At 37.3% G+C, this 21135-nt stretch overlaps 1 protein-coding gene across 1 annotated transcript in view; it reads left to right on the forward strand.

Annotated features, from left to right (window-relative positions):
- The window catches only part of Htr1f (5-hydroxytryptamine receptor 1F), a 122774-nt gene extending 109609 nt beyond the window's left edge, over positions 1-13165 (forward strand). Inside the window, exon 3 of the mRNA XM_057764927.1 lies at positions 11021-13165. Within this exon, the coding sequence (XP_057620910.1) occupies positions 11063-12163 (1101 nt within the window). The 5' untranslated portion in view covers positions 11021-11062 and the 3' untranslated portion in view covers positions 12164-13165. The remainder of the gene's footprint in view (positions 1-11020) is intronic.
- Positions 13166-21135: the final 7970 nt, after the last annotated feature.

Here is a 21135-nt window from a genome sequence, read left to right on the forward strand (position 1 = left end):
AGGTCCAAATGAGGAGCAGAAGAAGGGAGAAGATGAGCAAGGAAGTCAGGACCACGAGGGTGCACCCGCCCACTGAGACAGTGGGGCTGATCTATTGGGAGCTCACCAAGGCCAGCTGGACTGGGACTGAAAAAGCATGGGATAAAACCGGACTCTCTGGGCCGGGCGGTGGTGGCGCACGCCTTTAATCCCAGCACTTGGGAGGCAGAGGCAGGCGGATCTCTGTGAGTTCGAGACCAGCCTGATCTACAGAGCTAGTTCCAGGACAGGCTCCAAAGTCACAGAGAAACCCTGTCTCGAAAAAAAAACGGACTCTCTGAACATGGCGGACAATGAGGGCTGATGAGAAGCCAAGGACAATGGCACTGGGTTTTGATCCTACTGCATGTACTGGCTTTGTGGGAGCCGAGCCTGTTTGGATGCTCACCTTCCTGGACCTGGATGGAGCGGGGAGGACCTTGGACTTCCCACAGGGCAGGGAACCCTGACTGCTCTTCAGTCTGGACAGGGAGGGGGAAAGGAGTGGGAGGAGGGGGGTGGGGTGGGAGGAGGGGGAGAGAAATGGGAGGCAGGAAGGAGGTGGAATTTTTTTCATAGAATTATACAGCTTTGGGGCCAGATCTTCGTATTAATTGGGATGTAAAGAGCAATAACTAGTAAAGAGAAAAAAATCGAAGTGTACGTGGCAGAGACCACTAAGATCTAGAAACTACAATAGGATGGCCAATTTTCCCAATCTCTTCTCCAGCACCCCGAGTGACTCGCCTGGACTCCCCTGCCTCAGTGTAACAGAGTAGCTTGTTTTTGTCCTCGTCTTCAGCTGGATTGATTGGATTTTGGTTTTTTATAAGCATTCATGCCCTCCATAAGCCCACATTAATCCAGTTAATAACTTGAACTTACAGAAGGTCTGCTAGTAACATATTTCAACACAAATATGCTACATTATGTGGTGTTTAAAAAGATGTTCCGACATTTGTTTGGTAGTCATTTTCTGTCAGTTTTGCCATCTCTATGTTTTTGTTCATATGTATTAAGAAAGTTAACTTTGATCCAAAAAAAATTAATGTCAAATTGTAAATAAAATAAGGACATTATAGGACTGAAGCAGGTCAGATAAAAGTGCAGAAAAATTTGGGAGACAATAAGTTATTTCATATTGGATCTTGTACAGATACAAAAAGCATTTTGGTAATTATACAGCATCCCTTAAAATAATTCAATTGTATGTCAAGGCCACCAAATAGTAATGGCTTTTTGGAATATGAAGCAACACATCTATGAATAATCACTTTTGCAAGGTACTTGGAACACACCGAACAGGCAAAGATTTAACACAAAATACCAAGGTTTAAATAATACATTACTGTTACCCATGATTACCCTGTTGTGAAATAGTACAGTAGAACTCCTTGCTATTATCTAACTGAAACATAGAAACCACTGACAAACCTTCTCTTTCCCTCCCAACCCTAGCCACTCTCGATGGCCTCTAGTGTCCACCATTCAGCACTCGACTTCTATAAGATGGACCTTTATTTATTTATTTTCCAGACATGATTTCTCTGTGTGACAGCTCTGACTATCCTGGAACTTGCATTGTAGATAGACTGGCCTCGAACTCACCGAGATATACTTATCTCTGCTTCCTGAGTGCTAAAGGCGTGACACCATTCTCACCTCCAAGATGGAGCTCCTTAAAACTTTCCGTGTGGGAGAGATCATGCTGTCTTTCCATGACAACCTTGCATCATTTAACATAACAGTAATGGATCTTTTTTTATTCTCTTTCATAAGAGAATGAAACCCCATTCATTAAATGTTAAGCATGTGATTTTTAAAAAATAATTAGCCATAATTTTTATGTAAAATACATGAAATTTTATATTGTCATAACTTTTTAAAGAAGCCCCCTTCTATTAGGTAGGTCAAGTTGCATCTGTGTTTTATTTATGGAGCAAAGGTTTAAACAATAATGAGTAAACTCCTCACCACATCCCATTCACAAACATGTAGGAAAAACGAACAAATAAACAAACAAAAAAAACCAGTTACATTAAATTGTCCCTAAGTAAGGACTGGTGAGGTGACTGAACAGTTAAGTGCATGCACTGTCTGATCTTCCAGAGGTCCTGAGTTCAATTCCCATCAACCACAAGGTAGCTTATAACCATCTATAGTGGGATCTGATGCCATCTTCTGGAATAAAGGTACACATGTAGATAGAGCACTCATAAACAGAAAAGAAGGAATAAATCTTTTAAAATGTCCACAAACAAAAAGTACTCCCTAAATACTCGGTTAGAGCATTCATTACAGCTAAAAAAATATTTTATCACAATGTTTATTCAAGGAAAAAAATTAATTGTTGATACCCATTTTAAAGTGGACCTTGTTCTAGCTAATACTTTATTCCTTAGATTTAAATATGTACTAGATGGTTAATAATTCTCCCTAAACCTTTAAAAACAGTCTTCATATTTAGCTAAATGACATTTCAACAACATTCTAGAAAAGGCATGGCATAAGATGGCATTAACGCCACTGTCATGTGCAGTACACTATTTGCCTTACCAAGCTCTCAACAAGAAAGAATGTTAAACATGCAAGAGGACAAGTTCATGGCTATGTTCTTCCAAATTTTTCAAGTCTAACTTCCCAGTATATGGTGGTTTCAATTTTACATCAACTACTAAGAAAACACATCATTTATTTATCCGTGGCAGTCATATACTATTTTATCCCATCACATCCTTAATGCAATATTTAAAAACATAATGTAAGTGACCCCCACAGGCGCAAACCTGAGCCTCTTCTAGAGCAGGCCCGAGGCAGCGCCCTCCACAGGGGCAGGGACAAGAAAGAGATTGCTGAGGGAACAGGCCCAAGCCAGAGACTTCTGAAGGGACGGGGACGGGGTGTGAGTCAGGGACCTCCGAGGGAGATGCCTGAGCCAGAGACTTGTGAAGGCTTAGGCCCAAGCCAGGGACCTCCACAGGAGCAGGCACAAGCCAGCAACCTCCACCAGAACAGGCCTAAGGCAGCGACCTCCACAAGATCAGGTACAAGGGAGCAACCACTGAGGGAGCAGACCCAAGCCAGGGACGTCTGTGAAAACAGGCCTGAGATAGCAACCTCCTTTGGAGCAGACCTGAGCCAGTAACCTCTGCCAGACCGGGCCCACAGCAGTGACCTCCGCAGGAGTAGGTAAAAGGGAGTGACAGCTGAGGGAGCAGACCTCCGAGGGACTGGGCTCAAGCCAAGAACTTCTACAGGAGCAGACACAAACCAGAGACATCTGAGGGAGCAGGCTCCAGGCAGCGACCTCCACAGGAGCAGATACAAGGGAGTGACCTCTGAGGGAGCAGGCCCAAACTAGAGACCTCTATGGGACCAACCCAAGGCAGGGACCTCAGTGGGAGAAGCCCCAAGCAAGCAACCTCCATAAGAGCAGTCCCAAACAACCTCTGGTATTACAGAGTAACACCCAGGAACACCGAGCAACCTCTGGGAACATTGAGTGACCTCCAGGTGACTGGAATCATGGCCCTGACTGTACCATGAGGAGCAACCTTCTGAGCCTTAAATCCACTGGCACCTGGAAGATTGACAAGTAGAGACACAGCCCCAACTACACATCAGAGGAAAAGATGGATAAACAAGGTAAGAACAAACTCAACAAGGAGCATCATGACAACAACAAAAACTACTGGGTCGACAACAGCAAGGCTTGAACAAAGAAATAGAGATGTAGCAGAAGATAATGATCTGAAAAATAACTTTAGGAGAATGTTTGAGGCCCTAAAAGAGGAAATAAAAAAATTTCCTCAAAGAAATGGAGAAAAAGATAAACAAAAAATTGGAAGAAATCAACAAATCCCTTAAAGAAAACCAACAAGAAAACAATCAAGCAGATGAAAGAAATGATTCAAGACTTGAAAATCAAAATAGAGACATTAAAGAAAACATAGACTGAGGGAATTATAGAAATAGAAAATATACAAAATGATCAGGAATGACAAATGCAAGTGTAACAAGCAGAGTATAATAGATATATGAGAGAATCTCAAGCACTGAAGATACAATAGAGCAAATAGACTCATCTGTCAAAGAAAACATTAAATCTAACAAAAGCTTAACACAAAATATCCAGGAAATATGGGACACTACAGAAAGACCAAACATAAAAATAGTAGGGATAGAAAAAGTCAAACTCAAAATATATTCAATAAAAATCATAGAAGCAAACTTTCCTAAACTAAAGAAAAATATGCATATGAAGATACAAAGCTTACAGAACACTGAACAGAATGGATCAAAAAAAAGTTCCCTCACCACATAATAATCAAAACACTAAACATACAGAATAAAGAAAGAATAATAAGAGCTGCAAACAAAAAAGGTCAAGTAACATATAAAGGCAGACCTATCAAAATTACATCTGACTTCTCAATGGAAACAATGAAAGCCAGAAGGTCCTGGTCAAGCATTATGCAGACACTAAGAGACCACAGATGCCAGCTCAGACTACCATATCCAGCAAAACTTTCAATCATCATAGATGGACAAAATAAAATATTCCATGACAGAACCATATTTAACCAATACATAGCCACAAACCAGTTCTATACAAAGTACTAGATGAAAATTACAACCCAAGAAAGTTACCTCTGCAATAGCGACATTAACTTCTTCATGATGGCAGAGTAGTGACAACCAACACACTTCTCTGTAGGCCCCACCTCTCAGCACCGTTACATTGGAGATTACATTTCTGACATAGAAACTTTGTGAGATTCTTTCAAACCATCGCAATCTAAAATACAACACTGTGTGATGAACCCACATGTGAACAGAACTTTTTAAACCCCTCACTTCTTCATTTAACACCTCACTTCCTGGTTTACTCATGTGTACTCAGGAAAGTCATGTCAACTTTCAAAGACTCAGTTTCATTATTTTAATGCAGAGATAATAAAAGTTACACTGTGTGAAGTGTTACTGAAGATTGATTAGAAGTTTCGTAGATATCAGTCCTTTAAAAAAAACTTCATGTATTCACTAAAGTATAAGTCTAGCAGCCCCTATCATCAGAGTTATGGTATGCAGTGTAGAAGTCATGTCATGAGTCTTAATAAGTGTTGTGTATTTTTTACTTCAGCCCTCATTTTAATATGATCATTGTTTAATATTATGATGTGGTGATATTTTGTTTATGCTCTAACAAATAAAGCTTGCCTGAATATCAGAGAGACAGAGAAGGTAGCAACAACCAAGTCTTACCTTGCTAACTGCTCTGCTGAAAAAGGATTCAGCTCCTGTCTCCTCTCGCCTTAAATTCCTCTCTGTGTGCAGCCATATCACTTCCTCTCTGTCTGTATAGACCTCCAGACCTCTATGGTTAGTGGTTAGCTCTGCCCTCTGATCTTAAAGTAAGCTTTATTTGTTAGAGCACAAACAAAGTATCACCACATTATGTTTTTATTTTATTTTATTGTGTTCTTTTTAGAATTTTTTTATTGAGCTATATATTTTTCTCTTTTTTCCTCCCTTCCTCTCCCTTCCCCTTTTGCCAGTTCCCATGATCCCCATGCTCTCAAATTACTCATGAGATCTTTTCTTTTTCTACTTCCCATGTAGATTAGATCCATGTATATCTCTCTTAGGGTCTTCTTTCTTGTCTACGTTCTCTGGGATTGTGAATTGTAGGCTGGTTTGCTTTATGTCTAAAAGCCACTTTTGAGTAAGTACATATGATATTTGTCTTTCTGGGTCTGGGCTACCTCACTCAATATGATGTTTCCTAGCTCCATCCATTTGCTTGCAAATTTCAAGATGTCATTATTTTTTCTGCTGTGTAGTACTCCACTGTGTAAATGTACTACATTTTCCTTATCCATTCTTCAATTGAGAGAGAAAGAGAGAAATTATAGTGTGGCACCTATATACAAGAGAATTTTGTGTAGCTCAAAGAAAACTGAAATCATAAACTTTGCAGATAAGTGATGGAACTGGAAACCATCCTGAGAGAAATGACCCAGATCCAGAGAGACAAACACTGCATGGTCTCACATGTGGTATCTTAACATCAAATCTGCAGATATGAAAGCTAATTTGGATTATCTATAGAAACTAGAAAGAGACCATTGGTTGGAAGGGGGAAGAAATATCTTAAAGTGGGGCAGGAATAGTAGAACATAGGTAATGTGAAGCGAGAGGGAGAATGATGAAGAAGGAAGTTTAGAAAGAGAAAAATGGGAGTGTAGGACAGAGGAAGCTTGAGGAGATATAACTAACATTGAGGATTTTAGAAAAAGCCATATAGAAACATGCTGTTTCATAAATGTCCTAAATACGTGAATATATTTTCATATAAAAGTGTTTAACTGGGAATTTCTACAACTGTTAGGCTAATAACCATTTAAAAAAGCACTACCAAATGATCCTTAAAGGAATAAGTAGGAACAGAGAAATAAGACAGAAGTAAAGATCAAGGGTTGTAACGACAGTAAAAGAAATTAGAAAGCACTATGAATAATTGCTGCTATGTCAATTCACTCATGTAGACCTGGCTCACATCCACATCTGAAATATTTGTCTGATGGGATTTTTGTTTCTATTTGAACTCACAGCTGATACATAATAAAGTATTTATTTCAGAGAAAAAGTATTTTATCAAGCCCATGACTGGCATGGAGCTATGAAGGAATTAATATCTCTCAGAGTGAATGGTTCTTAAGAACAAGTGTTTGCTCCATCTCTTATTTGGTGTGTTTTCATTTTAGAAATGTTTGTAATGTTTCTGTGAAGAAACATAGTGACTGCTCTTATCTCATGGGTCAGCTTTAAAGAATAAATGGTTTGATATACATAAAATAATAAAACACCTACAGAAATAAAGACTCAGAAAGGATATGGTATTATTAATCTTGAAAAGTTTCTGCACTGCAATAAATCTCTCTGCCGATACAATAATCTGAGTCAGATTAAGTCAAACTGAATTAGAAAAAGTCCAGGTTTAATGGATACAAATGCTCCCAGATGACTTTCCAGCCCCCCAGAGAGGAGACGGGAAAAGAAAACCAGAAAACCACCTGTTTGTTCTCTGAGGGGTAGTTTTTAAATACCCTGCGGGAGTGGTCTTGAGCATCTCTGGGGAGTGGTCATCATCTGGAAGGCTTTCTCAGGGGTAGAGTCTGAACTGACGCCACTCCTACGGGAGGGGGCTTAGAGTGGAGCTTCCAACCGAACATTCTATATATGGATGCCAGGAGCTGGAGTGAAGCCTTTGCCCAAACAAATTTAATTTAAATGTCCAACATGCAGGTTTTGAAAAGGTCTTGATAGAATTGAATTTACAATTGAATTTATAATGTTGTTATGGAAACTATTTGTATATGACCTGACTCTTCCCTCATTAATTATTCACATTAGAATATTATTTAGACCACTTCCCTAAGAACTGATAGTTTAGCCTGATGACAATAAACTTAGAAGACATAACCAAGCAAACTCTGGAATGTAAATAACTATTGGATTAAAAATATTGTGTGTAATCAGAAGAGTTTTTAAATTCCAGTGACTAAATAACAAGCTGTTAAATGTTCATGCTGACTGAAGATGAGAAGCTTTCATTCTAGGTTGATGTGATGACAGGTTTTCACAGAGGAATCTTCTCCAGGAAAGGCATGTGAAATACAGAAAGAAGCCTGTGTTATAAGGTCAAAGTGCTGTCTGGCACAGTCTATGTATGTTAGGTGACCGGTATGAGTCCCTAGCTCTATAAGGACATTCAGTGGGAAGCTGAATAAGAGTGAGGGTGGAGAATCTAGTGAAAGGCTGGGTCTAAACTGGACAAAGTAAATGGTTTGCTGAACTTCTGTTTATAAGTGGCAAGGAAAATGCGAATAAAGAAAATTCAAACCCAACTGTGATTGGCTCTATTTGTTTTTCTGTTTTCTTTGTTGTCTGTGAATATAACTGAAAGATTAATTTGTTTTTTAAATTTAAAATTGGACAGGGTTCTGGTAAACTGCAATATAATTTATTTAACATACTTATAATTCATACTTATATGTCATATAATTATAAAATATTGCAAAAACATGAGGGAATTTTTCTGGCATTAACTACCATTTTGCCTAAATGCTATAGGGCAGAGTGACATGAAGAGAAATCGGTTGAATTATTCAATAACACTCCTAATTTTAACTTGGTTCTCTTTCCTATGGCATTTGCTTTTATTGTGAGAGTCCATGGAGCTATTTCCAGACAGTTTGTCTCATTTTATAATCTACTCAAAATAGAGTTTCAGAATAATTTTATGCCAAAACTCTGTATCAAGCAAACTAAAGTGGAAAGTTATTTTTACTTATAATATAATAACTTTTAGTACTTTAAAATCTATTCACATAACATTAAATAAACAGTACTGCAAAGAAATTACCTGATTAAGAAACTATTCAGAGAGCTGGAGAGACAGGTCTATGGGTAAGAGCCCTTGCTGCATAAACATGAAGTTGGCGGCCCAAGTTCAAATCTCAGCACTTATGTAAAAAGCCAAATGTGGCTGCACATACCTATACCTCCAACTCTGCCAGAAGCAGAAATAGAAGGATAGTTGGGATTTGCAGACCACTAACCAAGCTAAAAAAAAAAAAATCAAGTTCTGGCCGGGATCAGAGAGTTAGCCTGTCTCAAAGGACAGGTGCAAAGAGAGAAGAGACTGCTCAAAGTTGCCCTCCATGTGTGTGCCTTGACATGGATGTACACACATATGTACACGTGTGTGTGCACACACGTGCACATACAAACACGTGCACGTGCACACACACATGCACATACACACATGTGCACACACACGCAGAGCAAACGAATAAATGTAAAAACTAAAATTTTTGAGGGGTTTAAAAAACTAAATAAAATAACCCAAAGAAACGAAGGGATGAAGGGAAGGGAGAGTAAGCAGAGTGGAGGACAGGGGGAGAGAGGAAGGAAGGAAGATGAGTAGAAGGTCCTCTGTTACTAAAAATGCATACAAGGATTTTGTGATGACTCTGATGGTGAGTTCTCTACATCTCAGACCATCTGACCTAATATTCTCTCAGAAAAGCATGGAAAACATGGGAAGGATGAGAAGGGAGAGGACTGACATAGCAATGAAAACAGAGGCACAGCCAATGGAAAATTAATGTGAGATCATTTATCTGAGAATCTCCAGTAAATAAGAATGTCAGAAAGAATCATGTTGAAGAAAAATTTTAAATACCATAGATGCTATCATTTGCACCTTGTAGATGCATAGCACTGAATAAAAGAGAAAATAGTGAGAAACTGCCAGGATGATTGCACCCAGAGTGCAGATTCTCTGGTCCTCTAGCATCAGCGTCACCTGAAAGCATGTTATAAATGTTGACTTGAGAGCCCCATACCAGACTTACCGAGTCACAAGCTCAGTTTGGACCCTGCAATCTGACTTAACAAGTCTTTAGTGTGATTCTGAGAGCCACTGAATGTAATAACCTCTGGTTTAGAATGTTTAAAGATTTATATTTTGCTGTTGTTCTGAACTTGTCTTAGTTGCCCTATACAGGTAAGTGTTATGTACATATGGGACATCTTATTTCTCTTTGCAGATAGGTATTGAGCAGATATGAGACAATTTTTTAACTCTATAATGGACAACCAATAATCTAGGTAGCTGATATTCATGTATTTTCTTGCTTTTAATTTGATTAGTAGCAGTTGGCTTCATGAGTACCTGAAAATCAAAATTAAATTTTGTACCGGTAACCAGACACAGTAAACAGCACAACAAATACATGACTATTTATACCCTTATGAAACACAGAACATACAAATATTAAGACCTTAAATATTATGTTATCAGTCCAGATATAACAACAGAAACATTACCACCTTAAAGTTACTGTTAATATATGCTCTTAAAGTAGCAATTATGACTAAGAATAAAATCTCAGATTTTGCTTCCATTCATCCTTCCTTGAGATCCAAGTTGTCACTAAAAGTTAGGAAAGGCAAAGGATAGAGATGGGAAATAAAGAAACATCTTATAAAAGTTATTACTAGTACTTGAGTTGAGTTCACTCCAGTTCATTGTTCTTTGACTCTTTTGGTACTGGAATTCAAACCCAGGGCCTTATACATGCTAGGCAAGTGTTCTACCACTGAACTACATTTCAAGCCCTTATTTGACTTCCAATTAAATTAAATCACAGACTGAAGCAACAATTATAAACCATGGATGTATGGTCTTTCTTAAGCAGCAATGTAATATAATCAATACAAGGGTGATTTACAAAGAAAACAACATTACTGTCAGTGTGATTGCCATGAAAGGGTTGTTTCGTCATATATGCCGTTGTTGTAATAGAAAACGTAGGGTTATTTGACTCCTCCTAAATCGTATTTTGTCTTCTCAAACCAAATTAACTACCAAGTCCCCAAAGACAATGAGTATTTTTCTTATTTTATAAAATGCTGCATGTAGTAGTTTTTACTTGTTTCTCTCTATGTAACCTCTAGATCATAACACAAAATACATTACAAATATAGAAATAATGTTCTTAATGTTACTTCAAATTTAATATAAATGTATTTATCATTTTTGAATACTGCCTTTAATGTTTTCATACTACATTACAAAATACACAATTATACAATATTGGCATGCACTTTTAAACATGTCTCCTGCTGTAGACAAAGAGAAAAGCATAGGGTTAGTTTGATTTGAAAAACAATTTTATATTCATGGGGGTTTATTCGATAATTGCCTAGTTTACTCATAAAATTGCTTTATGTGAGACAATTTTAATAAATGTTCAGAAAGTTTCTATTTGTTACTGTTCTTACTAGATTGCTTCAATTAAAAATACTGCAAAGAAACTGAACTCAAACTTTTAATGCATAAAATATTCTAGAAAACCATGCATGTCTATTTTTTAAAAAAAGACAAGTACTCGTAACTTTCTCTGAACTCTTTCCCTCTTTTTTGTTACAGGTTTTTATTTTTGAACTCTATTAACATTTTAAACAAAAAGAAATGGATTTTTTAAATTCATCAGATCAAAACTTGACCTCAGGGGAACAGTTAAACCGAATGCCATCCAAAATTTTAGTATCCCTCACTCTGTCCGGGCTGGCATTGATGACCACCACTATCAACTCCCTCGTGATTGCTGCAATCATTGTGACTCGGAAGCTGCACCACCCAGCCAACTATTTAATTTGTTCCCTGGCAGTTACAGATTTTCTTGTAGCTGTCCTGGTGATGCCCTTCAGTATTGTGTACATTGTGAAAGAAAGATGGATTATGGGACCAATACTCTGTGACATTTGGCTGAGCATTGACATCATCTGTTGTACTTGTTCCATCTTGCATCTATCGGTTATAGCCTTGGATAGGTACCGAGCAATCACAGATGCTGTTGAATATGCCAGGAAGAGGACTCCCAAGAATGCTGGCATCATGATCACAATAGTGTGGGTTATATCTGTGTTCATCTCTATGCCTCCTCTCTTCTGGAGGCAACAAGGAACTAGCCGGGTTAATGAATGCGTCATCAAGCACGACCACATTGCTTCCACAATTTACTCCACGTTTGGAGCTTTCTACATCCCACTAGTATTGATATTGATCCTCTACTACAAAATATACAGGGCAGCAAGGACACTGTACCACAAGCGACAAGCAAGTCGTATGATGAAGGAGGAGCTGAATGGCCAAGTTCTTTTGGAGAGTGGTGAGAAGAGCATTAAGATGGTCTCTGCATCCTATATGCTAGAGAAATCCTTATCTGATCCATCAACAGACTTCGATAGACTCCAAAGCATAGCGAAAAGTCCCAGGTCTGAGTTGAAGCATGAGAAATCTTGGAGGAGACAGAAAATCTCAGGCACTAGGGAACGCAAGGCAGCCACTACCCTGGGCTTGATCTTGGGTGCATTTGTAATATGTTGGCTGCCTTTTTTTGTAAAAGAACTGGTTGTTAATGTCTGTGACAAATGTAAACTCTCTGACGAAGTGTCAAATTTTTTGACATGGCTTGGTTACCTGAATTCCCTTATAAATCCACTGATTTATACAATTTTCAACGAAGACTTCAAGAAAGCCTTCCAAAAACTTGTACGATGTCGATGTTAGGTTAAAGGCGGTCTATTTTTAAAGGTAGAGGCTTTATTTATTACGGGATAACTAAATGAATGTAATGTAATAAAATATTTAAATTTTTAGAGAAACTATATTAAAGCTGCTACAATTATAAAAGCATAAATTTATTTTAATAGTACCAAGAAAATAAGATTATTAATTTGACCATCATTCTAGTGTTATCAAAATTAAAGGATAATTTATGCAACTTATAAATAATCTTTTGTCTATGCAATATACTCAAAAAGATAGCTGTAAAACTGTATATTCAAACTACTAATTACTATGCTCTGGTTTATACCTTACAACAGCTACAGTAATTTTCAACTAACATACTTCCAGCAAAAATTTCTGTATCACCCCATTGCTTAACTCAATTTACAGAAGAAATATTGTTCAATGTATCACCTCTCTTGCCCTTCCTCCATTTTATTCTTTGCAAAAGGTGAAGAGAAGGCAACAACAGCTCTTATTTAACCTGAGAATAGAGTAGACATGAAGCTCAGTGGACTTGATATTGTCTTCATACTTGGACAGCAGAAATAATCAGAGAGTGGGCTAAGTACAGTCAAATATTTCTGAGCTTCTGTATATTTGCTATCCTCACTTTGTTTAAAATCAGCTTCGAGAATAATATTATCTTAATCATGTAATATCAGTATTTTAAATCAAAGCCCCAGGGGGAAGGGGGAAGCTTTATTATACAATTGCTGTATAATTGTTACATGCATTGTCCCTTGATTAGAAGTAAAACCTTAAGCCTAAGTACCCTAAGTTTCTCACCATAGCTATAATACTTCTAATATAAAATTTATTTTCTCTCTACTAATGTTAGTAGCCCAGTTTTTCACAATTCATCTCCATACCTTAAGATTCAAACACTATTTTCTTTTTATTGTAGAGAATATAATGGGAAATATTAAATATTTTAAACTTTGCTTTGACAACAAAAAGTCTGTTTTTCCTTTATAATTAGGATAAATTTTATAAATCAAGACCATCTGAAAAACAACATATATTACATCTCTTTAAGTTGCCAATTGTGTACATTATAAAATATTCTTTCATTGTGGAGTGTTTAAAAGTACATTACATCACTTTTTATATATCATTGAGGCATTACCCTTGGTTTAACAGATATCTGGAGTGAGATTTTATATAAGGCAATGAAAGATGTACTAGGTAGAAGATACAGGAAATAATAAAATAAAAATTCTTCTTTCAATGTATCTATAATCTGAAAGTAGAAATAATGCAGAATTAAAACTATACTGGAAGATAGTAAACAAGGATCGAACAAGTAAGTTATTTACATAGTTGTGATGATGTCAAGTCAAAACTGATCACTTGTGGTTGAAGAACATTGGGAAATTTTCATAAGTGATGTATCTGAAATGTGCACGAAATAAGGCAGAATTTGGGCATGAGCAAATAAAAGTGAATAGTCCAGGTGGTAACAAAGTAAAAATTTTATGCAAGGATTGTAGCCCAAGCCATGAATTTGCAAGCCATTTAAGACAACATTTGCAAGCCATTTAAGACAACAAAGGAAATCAAAAGATTAAAGGAAAAATTTAAGATTGTGAAGGATTTTTAATGTCAAGAGAAGTAATGCACTGCCAATTTTCTTGCTACCCTTAAGTTTTTAATGATAATTTTCAAAATATTACAAGCTTGGGGCAAATCTAAAATAAAGGGGTAGGTAGGAAAAGCTTGTCCTCTAGAGACGAAAAGTAAAAAGAATACTGGAGACTCTGTGTTCTAGCTAGAAACCCATCCAGTAGTCCAGACAAAGGGTGATGAAGCACTAGCCTTGATTCTAGCATGGAAACAAATGAAAGGAAGGAAAAGATACCTGATGATAGGAAAGTGGAGTCCATAGATTACAGCAAGAGCTACAATAAGACAGTAAAACAGGCTGAGCTCCTAAGATCTACTTTACCTAAAATAAGATTAACAGACAGGATCTCTTAGTAAACAATGACTTCTGCAGAAGTATGAAAATTCCAGATGTGCCCAAGCTCATAGGCACTTCTGGCCACTTCCAGCCTCAGCAAAACTAACATACAAATGAGATTAGACTGCTCTCTGACGGCAGAACTGACAGGCAATTGAGGCTCCCGACCAGGTATTTGCCCTCTCACCACTTTGCCTCCGCTCTTATGCCTGGTGTCTCTGTCATTCCTGTCATACTCTGCTGTCTTCTTTCACCCTCTCACTTACCAAACTTTGATTCTGTGATTTATTCAAAGAATTCCCGAAATTACTTCTACACATTTTAGAAACTAGCATTGGGAAAACTTTTTTGTTTTGTTTTGTTGAGACAGGGTTTCTCTGAGTAGCTCTGGTTGTTGTGGACTCACTCTGTAGTCCAGGCTGTCCTTGAACTCAAAGTTCTGCCTGCCTCTGCCTCCCAAGTGCTGGGATTAAAGGTGTGTGCCGCCATCACCTAGTGAGAAAAATCTCAAGAGACACAAACCACCAACTATTTCAAGCAAAGTAAATGGAAGTACAGATACTGGTCTTGGATCTGAATTGAATTAAAACTCAGATGTAGAAAGACAATGTCATAAGTGACAAGGAAGTTGCACATATCTCCCCTCAGGGGGCAATGGAATTCCCTTCCTCTGTGTTGCCGATTCACCATTTAATCCAAAGGGGCTGCAACACAATGCAGCCTCAGTTCATCTATGTTTGTCCCACATGCTGAGGTCACAGGCTTTGTCATCACTAATAAACAAGTACCAGTGATAGCTCTTCAGTATCCTTAAATGATGCCAATGTAGGCGCTGGCTGTCCATCTCATATTTGCATTTCCTTTAAAATGTATGCAGAAATATTACAGTTAACAAGATTGACTTCTCAGAATGTATACATTTTATCCTTAGAATAAAAACATTGCTAAAAAATTTCACAAAGAAAAAAAATAATGCAATATAGTAGTTCCTTTTTATCTAATCAGACAGAAGATGAAAACATAAATATCATGAAAGGTGTTTTAGCTATGAAAGTTTACTTCCTACTAGAATCTTACTGTAGTGGCACTACAAAATCAATCAAAAATTTTATTCTATTATATGATCTACTAAATCTCTTCAAATGAAAGATGTATTAAAAGCAAAGACCAGACACAAAAGTAATAAGAGAGTTATATGAGTGGATATTAAAATCAGTCCAATATGTCAGTACAAATGGGCCGTGTTTAAAATATCACATGCTTATGAAACATGAACTTTATTTTAAGCTTAGTTTAAGAATACGAACTACATTAGTCAATGCATTTTGCTTCATTTTGTTTTGTTCCTTTGCTTTGTTTTTATAAGATCTATCACAAATATCCAGTTAGTGAAAAGTAATGAGCCCATCTTCTTTAAGAACAACTTCCCTGATGAATTCACAAAACCATTCTTACTTTGGCTTTGCTAATGAGTTTGATTCCCCAGCTATCTGCCCCTGACCAGCCTAGGGTATGCATCTTCTTTGCTTACATCACTATATCAGTAAGAAATTCATATCCTCCCATAGCCTAAACCCCATAGTCACACCCTCCATTTAATCTTGTGCCTTTTACCAAACAATTTTAATAGAAATAAGTGGGAAAGTAATTTAAATCCAGTTGTTACAGATTGTATTGATTTGTTCCCCCAGATATTGTGAAGGCACACAGGATCACAAATTCATTGCTGATAATGTGTGTCTTTGCTCCAGGTATGGAACCATTTCTAATGAATTCACAGACTATTATTTTTATTTCTAGGTCACAGAATTAGATTTCCTAAATTTTCAGTAGGAACATGACATATATGTATTTTCTTAATATATCCCAAAGTCCTTCAAAAATAATTCTGCTTACTTTAAAATGCACCCCTATTAAAGAAGCTTATTTCAGATATGTGCTTCTATTATCTTCCTCATGGCCAAAGTGATCATGCTTAGACCGTTACCTTATCATAAAATATTTCTAGAATCAAGTTAATATTTTTGTTGTGAATAAAGTAAATATTTTTAAATCACTTGTCTTGGTCTTTTGAATCAGTTGACTTTCTTCCATTATTTAAAATGAGGAACTTAGCTCTGAGAGAAATATCACCTCCCACTGTAATAATGCCTGACTATTGATATGGAACACCTTCTCCAAAGCCTAGAGATGTTTAAAACCTACCCAGGAAAGTGGCATTTAAAAAACAGTAATAATAATAGATCCTCTGACCAAGATAGTAATTGTGAAAATTCCCCCTTAGGGAAAGATACATTATTATTTTTATCAGGAGGAACAGCACATCATGTCTAAGCAGTTTTTCATTAAAACTTATGCTTAATGTGAGTTCTAGTTTGTGCTATGGACAGTTTCCACTTCTGCAGGAATGCTAAAGTGATTCTTCTGAGATGTGAAGACACAGTGTAGCTAGATTTGTCCCCAATAGTTTCACATTATATTAATCTTGCTAAAACACATACACTCACTATGTATGCCAAAAATCAAACTCACAATTGATGGGTTGTGTCATGATTGTGTAATTATACTCTGTGCTTGAAGTTGCTCCTTGAAGTTTTTCTGCTTCAACAAAATTAATGAAGGAAAACTATATTCATTCCCCTCCCTCTGCATACATTCTTCATAGATATTTTCCTAGTACAGTTGGGCTTGGTTATGAGTCAGCTCTAACCCTGGTAGAGAGGGCAGCAATGTGCAAATATATGTCAGTTTATCAGCAAGGTGGGGTTAAGAAAATCTGAGCTAAGGGAAAAAAATCATCTACATATTCTGTTGAGGTAGAAGACGAAGTTAGAAAGAATATCTTTCAAGAGAACATCTGGTTTCAGATTGTTTGTTTGGGTTTTTCGGTTTTTGTTTGTTTGTTTTTCAAGACAGAGTTTCTCTGAGACTTTGGAGCCTGTTCTGGAACTCTGTAGACCAGGCTGAACTGGAACTCACAGAGATCCACCTGTCTCTGCCTTCCAAGGCAAATTAAAGACGTATGCCACTCATTCCTGCCGGCTCATTTCAGATTTTTACTACCTGTGTGAATAAAAATCACCTTTGGTGCTTGTTACAAATGTGGAGACATCAGTATGGGAATTCAGACCTGATCCCAGGCACTCAGAACTATTTTAGATTATTCCAATGAAGATGGAGCCTGGGGATTCAGTTCTAGACACCAGGGATTTAGAAGACCCTAGCTCACTATGGCACTATAGCTATAGAAACTGAAAATGAAATTAGTCCACCATTTTAGTTACAGACTGAATCCGAATTCAGAAAATAACCTTGCCACTACTATACAATACTGCAGAATTTGAGGTCAAAACCAAAAACATTGTAGATGATAACACATTTAGTTAAGAATAAAATATTTTCTTTTCTCAGTGAGAATGTTATTTAAATTCTCTAGGGCACAGAGTAAATTCTCCATAACGTAGGAAACAGCTTTTGAACATATGATGCCCTACATTTAAAATCTGAAAAAGCTAAATCAGAGTACCAATTCCTCTGATAACCATTAATGTGGGCAGATCTCCTTTCCTCAGAGGAGAGTTGAAAGAATGAGGAAACGGTGAGAGAAAGCAGACACACAGAGAGGCTAAAGGACTACAAAATGGAGTCTCCAGTTTTACTCCTCTGCACGGTAAGTCTGCAATGACTGAGTGCACACTTTGAACTTGCAGACCCTCAGCGGGAACCCGTGAGCCCGAAGAGACACAAGTTAACAGCACTGGGATATTTCTCACTCTCCTGGAAGTGCCATGCCTAGCACAGCAGAAAGGCCCAGCAGCCTTACCAGGCCACACAAAGGCCACTCCTGGGTGTTGTCTCCAGTCTTTCTCCTCGCTCTGTTCTGCCATCCCCATCACTACAATCCTGACATCGTATAGCTTGTTTACCTTTATAGAAAGTGGTAATGCAGTCTGTCTGCCCAATTAAAACCATAATCACAAGCACCCAGCTTTAATTCTCACTGTTACTGCATTCAGAGATGACTTCCCGTACGCTCCAGGATGATGGCTTTATTTTAAATAGTTAAAAGAAAGTTTCATCTGAAATGAGAATTCTGGCAATTAAAACAAAATTGGAAGCCTAGATTTTAACTCTACAGAGTTTTAAATACTTTTTAATTACATGAATATGTTAATTATTAATAAGTACAATATTAATATTTGGAGAAAGTAGTATTTCCTCCCTATAGCTCCTTTCAGTACATACAAACTCTACTGTGACTTTTAGTTTTGGTATTAATAATAAAAAAAAAGAACACTCTAGAAAATCTTATCTCCCATTATCCTTCTTCACCCTAACAAATGCTGTCTGCTCAGGTCTGGTCCCTCTCTCCCATGCCCTTACATTATGCACATTGCTTATTGTCTTCCTCCTCAATCACCAACAACATCCTTGCTGTTGAGCAATGCAGCTTTCGAAGCACAAATCAAATTCCAGTTTGAAAATAAATTCCTACTGTGCTTAAAGTCAGTGACACACAGCAGTCTTTCCAATCATCCCTTATTTGCTTTAAATCTTCCAACTTTCCTCATGAATATTAGGTTTTCATATGAACTAAAACTGTCATTTTAAGTTGCTTAAGAGGCCTGTGCTCATTTCTCTGTAGGTTTAGGGGATTGTGGTTTTGGTTCATTTGTCTGTTTACTTTTTGACCCAAATCTCTCTATGTCACACTGGATGTTCTGGAACTAGCTCTGTAGACCAGGCTGGTCTCAAACATACAGAGATCTGCCTGCCTCTGCCTTCCCAGTGCTAGGATCAAAGGTGTGTACTAGCCCTGGTCATCACACATAGATTTTGTTTTTCTTTTAGGAACATGCTCTCACTATAAAAACCCAGCGGATCTCAAACTGGAGGTCTTCCTGCCTGGGAATTCCTGTGTGTTGCCATTGCATTGGTTTCCCACCATGTTCACACTATCCCAAGAACCCTTCAGCGCCAACCTCCTTTCTAAGTAAGCGTGGTCCACAGTTCTGTGTGTTCTCTTTATGTGTGTGTTTAATAAAGAATGGAAGTGTGTTATTGCGAAGGGAGATCAATGAAACCCATGAAATTCAAAGGACAGTGATTTTCTGGAAATGTCTGTACATGGTAATAAATGTCACTGTTATTTATTATTCATCACCATAATTAATTATCAATTATATATATACAATGTGTAAGTACAAATTGCCTATTCCTAAAGGGATTAATTTATTGCTATTTTGAAATGGAGGTAAAAATACACTTAGTTATGTTATTGACATCCACCTAAGATGAAATGACTCCTCGTCACACTCCTTTACTGTGCCCAGACCCCTTCTCTTCAGAGATTGATGTGTAGATGAAAAGGCAAGGGTTTCTTACTCTATGGGGTTTCTTAGCAGTGGAGTAAAAAAAATACCCTGAGGTCTTCAGTTCCAAAAGAACAATTCTCTCCTGGAGAATTCTACAGTTGACTTCACTGATTTTGAAGCTTGAGGAGGAGGAGCTTCATCAGTTTTATTTAGCTAAATCTTCTTTTTTCTTTTTTTTTTTTTCTTCTTTTTATGGTTTTCTGATACAGGGTTTTTCTGTGTGTCCCGGGCTGTTCTGGAACTCTCTCTGTAGACCAGTCTGGCCTTGAACTCAGAGATCTGCCTGCCTCTGCCTCCCAAATGCCACCAACCAGTATAGCTAAACCTTCTTAAAAGAGATAATATGTGAGGCCCACAGTCACTTTCTCATCCTACATAACTGTGGCCCAAGAGATGAACAGCTGCCCAGACATAAAAATAGTAACGTTTTAAAACTTCCCTTTCTTTCTGCAAGTACCTGAAAATCTGTCCAATCTTGGGGAAAATACAACGGTTTAATTCTGGCTGCCAAAATGTATTCTTCTTCTACATCAAATGGCTTAGCTGTCCACTGACCTTCAAACTCAAGGTTTAATTATGTATCCCTTAAAAGGGAAAAAAAGATAAATTAGAAGTTAATAATCTACTCTATTTTTGATTTTACTTATGTTTGGAAATATGAAACTGAACTCAACAGTGCCTTTTGTACTAAGCTTGATTTTATTTTCTTTTTTCAATCTCTTTTATAAAGTTTAAATCATATCTAGTCTATTTATTACATTTATATTTTTAAAAAACCTGTGGTCATAAATGCTTGAAAACACAGGAATATAATTTCCCTATCTTCATTAGTATGTCATATGCAAAACATCTAAGGCTCAGGTTGGATAACTGACATCTCTTGTCTGTTCTTCATTTCCATTGAGTCATTTTTGAAGTGAAGGTCTAAGTGTGACATTAAGCTTAAGCTAAAATTTAAATTCATTTTTTCCTCAAGATCATCCCATTGATGGAAGTAAAATGCAATGGCTACTTTAATTTTAAAGCCATAAAAAGCATTTTAATAAGTTTAATACCAATTGTTCATACTATAGAAAATGTTCAAGCATGAATTATAACAATCTATCAAATAAAAGAATCTGCTTGATTTGTTGCTGTCATTAAAAGCAATGGTGAACAAATATATGCTACAAGTTGATGCTGCTTAAGCTGAAAGAAAGGAAAATGTGAAATAAACCATGTTCTTTAAACACTGTGTGCTGGATTTCACTTAATGATTTCAAAATATCCTATACCATTCTGCTAAGAAATCTAAAAGGGGGAGGGGAGACTGCTTAGTCAGTGAAGTGCTTGCTGCAAAAACATGAGGACCTGAGTTCAATTCTCAGTACACACATAAACAGACAGGCATGGGCACTCATTTGTAACCCCAGTGCTGGGGAGGAGGAAACAAGCGACCTCTGGGGGGCTTTCTGAGCAGATAGCCTAGACAAGCCTATGAACCCCAGGTCCTGATGAGAGACCCTGTATCAAAAAATAAGGCGGATAGATCTTAAGGAACTAACCTCTGGCAACAATACACAGATACACATTCATGTACACATGTGCTTGTGCTCTTTCACACACACACACAAGTGTGTGTTTGTATGTATATA

Source organism: Chionomys nivalis, chromosome 3 (assembly GCF_950005125.1).
Source record: "Chionomys nivalis chromosome 3, mChiNiv1.1, whole genome shotgun sequence".
Classification (NCBI taxonomy): Eukaryota; Metazoa; Chordata; class Mammalia; order Rodentia; family Cricetidae; genus Chionomys; species Chionomys nivalis.